Genomic DNA, 11,704 nt, shown 5'->3' with positions numbered 1-11,704 from the left:
TTTTCGTCACTTTTTGAAGGGCCATATTTTGTTAAGTTTTGTTCCGCTGTTAATCATATTTTTGTGTTAGACACTTGACTTGTACATGTGATCGAAATCGTTGTCAAAAGTTGTCGGCATATAAAGCAACATATTCGAATTCGGCCTCGAGATATCGAGTACGCATCAAATTTCAGAAAATCTTGTTTTTGGCCTGTATTTGGAGCCCCATAAATCATAGAGTTCCGCGTTGTTCTCTTCAACTTTTATATATAATACTTTTCACTATTGGTACTATTCAAAATTGCTGTTAAAAGTTGTCGGAACTTTGCGGATCATATTTGCGTTTGGTCTCGAACCCTAGAGTTTGCATGTAACATTGCAAAAATATTTTCCGATATTTTTGTGTTCCCATCAAATGTAGCCTATTTTTATTTTGTATTTTTTTTCATTCAGCAAATATATTCTAATACGTTTTAGTTTTTTTGTTTTATGTGATATGCAGTTATGTATGTTGTAATTACCACTACCAGCTGAATGTGCTTAAACTTATATTCTGGTCTGAGTTGTTTCCTTCGGAACATATTATTCCAAATAGGATCCATTTATCCTTTATAAATATTGTAATAAGAGATTATTTTCCGCATGGGAACCGATTGAAAACTGCAGAATATTTTCCGCTGAAATTCCACTGGATTCACAGTGGTTTTTTAACCGTACCGTATGTTTGCTAAGATTGCAAGACAATCTGTAGTAAACGCGGAACATCTAAAAGGATTTTTCCTGAAAAGACGTCGTATTACTGTATTAGTAGGAGCTACGTGACACATGAAAATGGAATCTTTTTTTATTGAGGAAGATCCGGATCCATCGAAACGAACTTTTGCGCAGGATGACAAATTGCCATCTCTTCCATTGCCAGACCTAAATGATTCTATTCAGAAATACATTGATTCTTGCAAAGCAGGTGCTGTATTCTGATTATAGATTTTTGGTGTTCTTGGTAATACTGAAAAAAGTAAAATGGTAGACTAGAGACTGAGAGAAGAGGAAAGGAACTGGCCTACCGTACCGGTACCGGTACCGGTACCGTAGCGCCTATTTCAGTATTTCTACTTATGTCGGCAAAGTACCGTAACCGATTCAAGTTTTTTAGCAAAGCAACTTGCATGCTCTTGGGGCTTTGCAGAAATAAATGACTACCGATATATTAAGATAGGATTTACATATTTATCCCGGGGGAGAGGAAAGGCGATAAGACGGCTTAGCCATACCGTATGGCGAACCACGGCCTCTCGTTCGGTTACCATTCCAAGTCGGGTATGGGATTAGTTATATTGTTTGTTTTTTCGGAAGCATGGACTTGGTGGTGGAGGAAGCCGTAAGCCCGTAACCGACCAGCGGTTATGTGAACCACCCAACGACGGCGAGGAGTCCAGCAATCCTCTCGCACATAACCATCCCTGCATGGGATTCGAACCTGCGAACCCACGCAGAGTAATTAGAGGTGCGGTGGCGATCGTATTCCTAACGCTTAGCCCGTTGAGCCACACCGCCGCGCCGCCAAAGTAACCGATGTTGTCAAAGTAACCGATTCAAGTTTTTTATCAAAGCAACTTGCATGCTCTTGGGACTTTGCAGCAAGAAATGACTACCGATATATTAGAAAAACATTAAATGCATAAGACAAGCATAACCTGCTATTTATTCTCTCATTTTTATAAACGCTATTTTAGTGATGTAAATCCCTTAATTTCAGAATTTAAGCTGATTCTAAAATTTCAACTGACTTATATTTCAGCACAATATAACATGATATTGTTTTTGCTTTTGTTTTTATTCTAAATTTTCTGTTCAAAATTTTTATTAGCTGTCACGAAAGAAGAATTTCTGAATACTCAATGTATCGCTGAGAACTTTGTGAAAAATGAGGGGGTACAACTTCATGAATCTCTTCTGCGAAGAAGTCAAGGTATAATATATTTGATGCCACTAAATTGGTAATCGTTATACTAAGGACCACAAAGTAATATAAAAATTGCGCTTGACAAGACACAATTTTTTCAGAAAAAATATATTTGTTATTGTTAAAAGAAAAGTTGCTCAGAGTAAGCATTTTATAAATAAATGCATGTATACTTTTATTGGAAGAGGGTGTAAATAGCAGGTATATGAACTATCCCATTACTGCCTAATTTTCTGTATTTTTTCCTCACAGTTGTCATACTTATTTTTTTCACAACATACTTATCAATATTGCAAGTACTAGACAAATATGATTGTAGTTAAAAATAGTTAGTAGAGTATCTTTATATAGAGCAGGCTTGGATTTGAATTTTTGTTTTGTACTTTAATGAATACTATTACTGCACACATAATGGGAAGTTGCATTTATTAGTATACCGGTAATGCCCGCCAAGTATTGAATACAATAAGTTATATTTATTATAAGTTTTGTCTGGGGTTTGAAAAAAGTAACTACTCTAGTGAGTTCAGTATACATACTTGCTTTATATGATAATTTTGTTATTTCATCTCATTATGGCAGTTAAAAGAAACTGGTTGGATGAATGGTGGACCGATGGTTACTTAAAATTCCGTGGAGCATCTGGAAATCTTAATTTTACTGGAATTCCTGTGTTTAGTTATTGGCCAGTCGATTCATCAGATCAGGTTTGTTGGAATACATGTGCATTTATATCCTGGAAAATCTTGTGTGTGTAAAAGGTGAAAAAAAATAAATGCATTATTGAAAAGAATGTATTGGTAATGCATTATGCTTGTCAAATTGATGGATTAAAAGAAGTCCATGGTTTATGCTTAGTTAGACAGCTATGCTATTTCATGCTTTGTAATTGCAGTGGGATTTCTTCAGTTACGTGGAATTCATAACCTAATGACTGTTTTCCTTAATGTATTAACACAAACTGCTGTTGACATTTTATTTGGTCATCCATAGCTTCACTCAGTAATAATTGTGTGAGTTCTTGTTACATGTGTATTATGCTTTCATTAATATTTGCTGATAGTATTTTCAATTCTACCTCGTCAATCGTTGAAATGTTCAGATCAAGAGTGCAGCATGGCAATTACATTTTGTAATGAAATATTGGTCTCTTCTACGCGAAGAAAAGTTGAAACAGCAGAAAGATAGCAGAGGAAATAGTTTTACAATGTATCAGTTCAGGTTTGTCTTCTTAGTAATTTATTACACTATGGGTGAAGGGATGAGCACAAGCGCTGAACATTGGGATGAGAGTTTCAGAAATAAATCCTATTCTATTTTTTTAATCTTCAATGACCTAGTAAATAGTGGGGATTCTTCCACATCGCTAAATTAAAAATTTCAAAAAGCAAAATTGTAGAGGTGTTAGCAACTTTTATTCACACTTTAAAAATTACTACTGCCTCTAATAACAAAGATTACAATTCCTGATTTCTCATAAATCTATTTGTAATTTTGTATGATGTATTTACAACAGGTTCTTATTCAATACTTGTCGAATACCATATAAAGAAACGGATGAATTGTTCAATTGTTTCAAAACAATTTATGAGGGAGACTGTCCGACACATATTATTATTTTCTATCGCAAAAGAATATACAAGATAGAGAGCGTCTCAAAAACAGGTAGGCAGACCAACATAGATTGGTTAATGTTAGCACATATGGAGTAGATTCATATTATGTTCTGAGAACATTTAATTGAATTACAAGCTTACACAGTTGCCGAATTTATGTCCGATTAAAGATTGTAAAATTTGTATATCACATTCATTCTCAAATTTTTTTTGCAAGATTTATTTTTTAATTTGTGAACCAAGCTTTATTATTTTTTTTTGCAATTTGTAAAAATAATTTTTTTTAAGTTAGTTGAAACATGCTGTCAAGATTAGTATAGGTACTGGCTTGTAAATATTAACATTTTGTTTGCTGATGTGACAGCAATCAAGCACTTAATGTTTGCTTTTCTGAGCGCAGTGTGTTTGATGTCTTTTGCAGCTCTGGTATTTTGTTTTCAGGGGATTGCGATTTATAGGAACTTGTATTACTAGAAATCATATGCTTGGGTAGTGTGATAATAGCTCTCATGTTAAATAGAATTGGTTACAGGTTTTAAATTCTTTAAACAGGGCAAATATACACCCCCAGTCAATTTTATAAAGTTATTTCTCAAATCGTGAATAACACTAAAAGTGGTGAAGGTGTTTCTACACTGACTGAATTAGATAGAGATACTTGGGCTGATGCACGATCACATTTGATTGAACTCTCACCTCAAAACAAGAGGAATATTCATGACATTGACACTGCATTGTCATGTTTCTCATTATCTGATCAATCTCCACAGGTATGTATAAGTGCATTCAAATCTATAGGCCCCTGGTAAATTCTCGATTTAGGTAATAATTGATGCATGTCATGTTTTATGTTACATTATTTTGACACATAGCAGAAACCAACTGTTCTGAATATTTTAAAAATACTGATATAGGTTTATGGAAATATCAATGAAACTTCTTCTCCAATTTTGTTGACATCCAAGATAATAAGCTTTATTAATGTGACAAATAACAAGAGTATTATGTGGTATTGTGGCTTTCCTCTCCTTCAGGATAAATATTTAAATTCTACTATATGTAACTTATTTTCAGAATGAAACAGATTTGCTTAGATGTGGCGCTACACTGTCTCATGGAAACAGATGGATGGATAAGTTTAATTACATCTGCACTAAGAATAGTAAATTTGTAATTCATACCGATCATACGCCATTAGATGGAATGGTTTTTGTGACGATGATGGCTTATACTGAAGCAATACTACAAGATATGAAGAAACAGAAATTGATGGAATTGTGGGATGCTGGTAGGTTTGATGATATTTCATGATTTGTATTTGACATAGTTATTTGCTTATTCAGACCCTTTTACTTCATTAAGTTTCACAAATGCTTTTATGGACAATTTTTAACCGTGATTTCGCGACACCCTAGGATTCAACCAGTACAGTCCAGGGGTTTTGCAATTTTATAATTAAATCTGGAAGTTTATATTAAAAAACATACATCAGATACAGTGGCGCAACCAGGCCGTTTTCAACAGGGGGGTCCGACCGGAATTTACACAGTGCAACCACGACGTAAGTCGCAACGCCACTAGGGGTCGCCTAGGTGTCGCCCCGCTGGCCACGATAAATTGCTCATGGTTAAAAGGGAAACGCCATCGATTAAATCCCAGCCTTTCCCTTACCTTGCACTCGTTCATTAACGGCGCTTCGCTATGTCTTGCACTTCGTGGGTAGCAAAACGCTGTTCATTACATTCCAGCGAATTGCTAACGAAAAGGTGTTAATTATTTTCAACGTTTTCCTCGCTTTGCGCCTCGTGGATAGTAAAACACGGCTTGAATAAATTCCAGTGTTTCCCTCGTGCCGCGCCTTGCTCGTTGGATGAATTCGTCAAGACTAAAAACAAAATGCACTTCTTGCGAATTGACCTTTTCCCGACCCTAACCCCGGAAAAATTCTAAACTAAACTGAAGCTCACCGGAAGACATAATGACAATTGAAATAATTGATTTGCAACTAATTTTTGGAAACACAACTAAAAACTGACTAATTTAATGCAGGGATGTCCAAATCGAATTTAAATTCAAATATCGCAAACTTCAAATACTGTTTTTCGTGTTTATAATAATCCCAAATATGGCGCACATATCCTAGGCGTCGTCGTCCATGTGTGGTTCGGCAATATATTACAGCTGAAATGAAAGAATTTCGATAAACGCCGACTTGAAGAACTTATAAGACTTCGAGGACGTTTTTGATTGAAAATATTTTCTTATCGAGTATTTTAACTTAGTCGAGATGGTTTAGGCGTCCTCGGCAAATTGTGTCTTAATTAGTTGTTTTCATCCTCAGTTTCGATAGTGACCGAACATAACAGGAAATTTTTTCATTTCTTCTAATTTAGCGCGTATAAAATAGCTCTTAAATAGTATTTAATATCTATCGCGGATTTCGTCGGCATCCGGCATTGATAACAACATCAGTTCAGTTAAAGTTAGCGGTATTCATTTACAAACAAAAATACATAACAGCCGACATGAAATATTCAAATCAGCGCAGAATTCAATAATAAAACACGTTTTTTGGTCTTAATATGCACATAGAAAGAAGAAAGGACAGAGAAATAACGACTAAAAACTAAGAACGGTATGGTATGTTTGTGTACTTTTGTTTACCATCGTCATCATAATCGAATTAGTTAAACCCGATTCCCAAATTTCCGTCCGCCAATAATGGAGGATGAAGATGGAAAAACGTGTTTTACTTTTTGAGTCAGCGTTGATTTAAATTTTTCATGTTATGTGTTTTAATTTTTTGATTATAAACCAATACCTCCAACTTAAAATGAACGATATTGTTATCAACGACGTCAGGACTCGGGATAACGATAAAATCTCCGATAGAAACCAAATAATATATAGAAGCTATTTTATAGATTGCAAGAAATTAAAAAATTTGACTAAATTGAAATATACGATAACAAATGTAAAAAATTTTCAACCAAAAACGTCCTCGACGTCTTATAAGCATTTCAAGTCAGAGTTTATTGAAAACCTTTCACGACGACTGTTAGTTATTGCCGTGCCACACATGGCTGCTTTCGATTGCGATAAAAAATGAAATAATTGTGGAATGTTTTTAAATCAGAACGTGGACGGGGGCGGGGCGGTAGGATGTTTACGGCGTTTTCGGTTTTCGGCCTTTCATATGTAGAAAATCTTAGGTTATTCGAAGCAATATTTTTCCGAAAATAATTTTCGTATCCAGATTTTCAGAGTTTCTACTGCATTATTATAACATGAAGACGGGTGGCGTTACATTGCGTCAAGATGATAAAGCACAAGAGAGAGAGAGATAGCATTATGCTATTGTCGCTTTCAATTCGCATCGACAGCGCGCGATTTCTACTTTTTTGAGATAACATATCTCATTTTCGAATACAAACATATACGCGGGGTTAGCGATTATTACGTAACTATCAGCAAAAAGGTATGATTGAAGTCGGGCGGTGTTAAATTACGTCGAGGTGATAAAGCACTGGAAAAAAAGTAGTTTACACCGGATTGTTATGACCGTGGAACGACGTTGTTTTAACATAGAACAATAATAAAAAAAAAACGAAATTCAAACGGGGAGGACACGACCCCCCGTAACCCCCCAGCTGGTTGTGCCACTGATCAGATATAGTCGAGTATCTATCAGGTTTGCCACTATTATTTAACTTGCTACACTTAGAAGATTCTTTTGCTTTGTCAGTACCATGTTTGCTTTTATATATATTTATAACTCAAGATTAAGACAATAAAAGACAAACTATTTCACAGGGTTTCCATTCCGTTTGGTTGAGGTTCCGCTCTATCATAATAAAGCTGGAAACCGCTGATTTAGGATTATTTATTGCTTTCCAGATCAAACGCCAGTTGATTCTCCTGTTGAACTTACATTTGTTTTGGATGAAAAAATTAAAAGCTGGATAGCAGAGGCTACAACAACAGCTGAGAACCTCAATTCAAATTTTGATTGTTACTTTTTCAACTTTCATCAATTCGGAAAAAAAGCATTGAAAAAACTGAAACATGTAAGTACGGTACTTGCATGTGTATTCCATTGTAACACTAATTCCTATTTACAGGTGAATTATTGAATTTGGTTTACAACCATTTCTTGCCTTATTTTGAGAAAACCTTGCTAACTCAAATTTGGCTGATAGTTACGTAATATCATGCATTCACATTGGTAAATCTGCTACCACAAAGCGTTCATAGTTTTCAGAACTTTTATCTTGAAATTGATTGTGTTATATATCGCAAATATGTTCGTCTGTTTGTCAGCCTGTTACATAATAATTTGAATAGCCTACACTTAAGAGCAAACCTGCATGGGGTAATGCTACTATCCTACAAAACGGATTATTAGGAGGAGTGGCTAAGCGATAGTAATACGCTTGCCATCACATCTCTTATAACCTTGCATGGGTTTGCATCATGAGGGTAGATAATAATTTGCGAAGAAATTTCTCATTGTAGGGTGGTTAATGGTAACCGCTGGTCGGTTACGACTATCTCCACCATCAAATTCATCTGAAACAAATAACTGGTCAAATTTTTGATACCAGTCATGAACTGGTAACCAGACGGACGGCCATATCATAACGCGTCTTATCAGCTTCCCTCTGAAAATTGTTATCCTAAAAAACTAAAAAAATGTTGATTACTTTTTCCAGATTCATTCATGTGCATTTGCACAGATTTGCATTCAACTTGCTTTTATGAGAAAACATGGCCGTCCTGCTCCGACTTATGAGACTTCAACAACTCGAATGTAAGGATACTAATTTATATTGAGTGCTGAGCAGGTGCTTGGACACTTTTCAATTCATCCAGGGTGAAGAAGATTGCCGGACATCTCACCACTGTTGGGTGATCGGTTACGGCTTCCTCCACCATGTCGATACATCTGAAACAAATAACTTCCCATCTAATCCCATAAACGACACGAATTGGCAGCTGAACGAGAGGCTGTAATACACCTTAAGCCTCCTCATTGGCTTTCTTCTGTCTAGGAATAAATGAGAAAATCATTCCCTATCTCAAGTCCAATACTGATTCTAAATTCCACAACAAAAATATCAATAAACTACACTTTATTTTCCAGCTTTTATCGTGGAAGAACAGAGACCTTACGTACTTGTACCCATGAAGTTGTTGAATTTTGTGAAGCAATGATTTCTGGTTTGAACTTTTCGCTCTTTAATAATAAAGACGTATCGATAATATCAGTTATTTTACTGATATCGGTATAAGCTAAAAATAATATAATTTCTATACATGGAATGATCATGTGTGGAGCATTCCTGCCTCATCAATTTCTTCAGAGTTGGTGAGTGATGGCTCATAAAATGAATATACATATATGTATGTCACTATGTATATTAGCCGGCCTGACATAAGTTTTCTAATCAAACGTTTGCTATAAATTGCTTAATATAAATGCTGAGCATCTTTGCAAACATACAAAGTTAAAATGTAATTGACAATGCGTATTGTTTTCGGTCAGATCTTCCAAACAAGGAAGAATTGTTCATGAAGGCCTGTGATAAATATGTTTGGTTGATGGAGGAATGCAAAGCAGGAAGAGGATGTGATCGACATATGCTTGGTATCGCTGCGATAGCAAATGTAAGATGCTTTTTATATGAATAACTTTGATTAGTTTTTTTTTCAGATGAATATAGTGTAATGCAGTGGTTTTCAACCTTTTCAACAGTGTGGAACCCTAACAAAACATTTCGTTGGTGAGAGGAAGCCCCTGGGAAATGGTTTAAGTGTCTCTTATTCTCTTGAAATGCAGCAAGTTTACCAATATTGGTAGCCATAATTGGTGTTTGATGATATTCAGTCAATATATATATTAACATAGATTCTCGGATCTGAATGGAAACCCTGGGCTGCACTGCCTGAAAATCATGTTAGTTCATTTCAATTTTGCAGGAAAATGGTGAAAAGCTACCTAAAATATTTTCGGATGCTTCATTTGAAAAATCTGGAGGAAATGGAAACTTTGTTCTTTCAACAAGTTTTACAGGATACACCAATGTGAGTATCAGCACACAATTTTTTCTACGACAGATCCAAAAAAACAGAACACTTAAATTTATTAATAACTTCTACAAAAACGGAGAAAATTTATTTGACAAGCGAACTCTGTGTATGATTGTACCCAAAAGTTTCAGTAATCTACGACAGGGTTTCCCAAACTTTTTGAGCCGCAGACCCCTGTTTGTGAATCTTATTTTTGACGCACAACCGTCCTATGCCCTAATGATTCCTGTTCCTAACCAATGAGGAAGGATAATGTTTCATTTAGAACACAAACGACATTATTGTGATGGATGAAATTGCCTTTCACTGCACAATTTATCGATTATCGGAGCAATTTTATGAATGAAACTGCGGACCCCAGTTTGGGAAACCCTGATCTAGGACGTTTTGCACAAAAGTTGTGCTCTTCTATAATCCAAGATCTGTTTCTTTGTGTCGCCCTGTATTTGACAAACCCTATAGTCCAACTCAAGCAAATATGCCAAAGTATTGAGTAATGATATTGAAACACAGTAACCATTCATTTCAATGGCTCACAAGTGGTAGAATGACATGGTTTGCTGCCCAACAATTTTCAAAGGCCCCTTCCATGATAACCCTATTCAAATGTTGAATGTAATTTCAAACTTCTCACATTTTTTGCAAAGTTTGATCTACATTTTGATTTCTAATGACTGCTCTACTCTCAAATGGTAGTAAGTATGCTTTAAGCTTTCTATTACATTTTATGTAGGCTGCCGGAGGGGTTGTTCCAATGCGAGATGATGGATATGGAACATTCTATAAAATAAACAACAATTATATGACCTTTGTTGTCACGACGATGAGAACTGGACCAAAAACAGATGCAAAGGATATGGCACTGCAGATTGGAAAAGCTTTACAAGATGTCTTCGATTTGATGGTGAACAATTATTCACGTCTGTAATTTTCAAGTTTAATTATTTCAAAAATTTTTTAGTAACAAAACTCTATGCTGTTTATACTATGATATAGGTGCTTTAATTCTCTTTCTGTTGTACTTTTTTACAGTAACCGTGACCAGATTGTACCAATTTTCTTTGTTACATATATTAATCATACAATTTAATTGTTTTGAGTTGGTCAATGGCATTTTTGCTCTGAAATTGTCTTATTCATATATTCCTGGTCCATTATTCTGCTGATGTTTTTTCATTTATCCTTGAACCCCAATGATATTTATACACTTTCAATTATAAAGTACCTGGAAGGGATTTAGCATGATGGGGTTAGATGTCAAATTTTCTTTGTTTTATTTTACTCAAGTGATGTCAGTTACAGAGTGTAATCAGTAATATTTGATGAATACTGTATACCATCAGTGCCCCCCAAGTTGGCAAGATATTTTTTTATAAAATTAAGCAAATTGCTACAGTATTAAATACTTTAATATTATGTTCTAATTATTCCCAAAGTTATATTGGCTGAATTTATACGGTTTTAAAAATCAAATTTTCGATGAATATTTTTGTCTGTATATTAATATCATATCTATCATATTTTTCAATTCTCTAATTCTTTTTTATTATCCACTGTTCGATCTATGCATTGTAGCAAATGACCGTTTAATGGCAACTAATCCTCGTGAATGGTGAAATTATTATCATTGGCTGCTGTAATCATTATATATGCAATAATTGATTATAATATATTTGAGTGATGCTGTGTTGACTAAAGTGTAGAATGGAATCCTATGAACTATCAGGAATTTAAATGACTTTCTGACGAGGGTGTAGATGTAACTCTTTGACAGTTTGTGCCATACAATTCAATCAGACATAAATACAACTGGGGGGAATTTAAAATGGGAAAGGTGAAGTTGTTTTATTGGGCCGGTTTTGTTGTTGTGAAGTGATCACCTAAATATTTTTTTGTTTTCTAATTCGTGAGTATCGTCGAACATAACTCGTGTAAATCGGAGATATGCAAAGTAAATGTGAAATATGACGCTTAAGTACGCAACGAGTAGCGCCCGCGCATCATGGTTTCTGCCAATAGACTATTCATTCTTAGAGACTAATAATTAAGATAC

At 35.0% G+C, this 11,704-nt stretch overlaps 1 protein-coding gene across 2 annotated transcripts; it reads left to right on the top strand.

Moving 5' to 3' along the window:
- The first annotated feature begins 696 nt into the window (after window positions 1-696).
- Window positions 697-11,392, top strand: LOC120343215 (peroxisomal carnitine O-octanoyltransferase-like). 2 transcript variants are annotated; one of them, XM_078110675.1, is made up of 13 exons: window positions 697-946; window positions 1,850-1,951; window positions 2,525-2,652; window positions 3,048-3,166; window positions 3,462-3,610; window positions 4,114-4,331; window positions 4,636-4,849; window positions 7,459-7,628; window positions 8,274-8,371; window positions 8,705-8,781; window positions 9,107-9,228; window positions 9,541-9,645; window positions 10,385-11,392. In XM_078110675.1, exons 1-13 carry the CDS (start codon window positions 808-810, stop codon window positions 10,577-10,579), a joined length of 1,836 nt encoding a protein of 611 aa, XP_077966801.1. In that variant the 5' UTR covers window positions 697-807; the 3' UTR covers window positions 10,580-11,392. The 2 variants fall into 2 exon arrangements, with proteins under 2 accessions (XP_077966801.1, XP_039268283.2); XM_039412349.2 differs by having other exon boundaries at window positions 2,528-2,652; window positions 10,385-11,391.
- Window positions 11,393-11,704: the final 312 nt, after the last annotated feature.

The sequence above is a fragment of the Styela clava genome, chromosome 3 (genome assembly GCF_964204865.1).
Source record: "Styela clava chromosome 3, kaStyClav1.hap1.2, whole genome shotgun sequence".
Classification (NCBI taxonomy): Eukaryota; Metazoa; Chordata; class Ascidiacea; order Stolidobranchia; family Styelidae; genus Styela; species Styela clava.
The sequence above is the reverse complement of the archived record's forward strand: the minus strand, read 5'-3'. Positions and strand labels throughout refer to the sequence as shown.

Coding starts and splice junctions, on each gene's coding strand:
- LOC120343215 (XM_078110675.1), top strand. CDS start 808: ATGAAAATGGAATCTTTTTTTATTGAGGAAGATCCGGATCCATCGAAA. Junction 1,952..2,524: donor TCTTCTGCGAAGAAGTCAAG/GTATAATATATT, acceptor ATCTCATTATGG/CAGTTAAAAGAAACTGGTTG. Junction 4,332..4,635: donor TATCTGATCAATCTCCACAG/GTATGTATAAGT, acceptor ACTTATTTTCAG/AATGAAACAGATTTGCTTAG.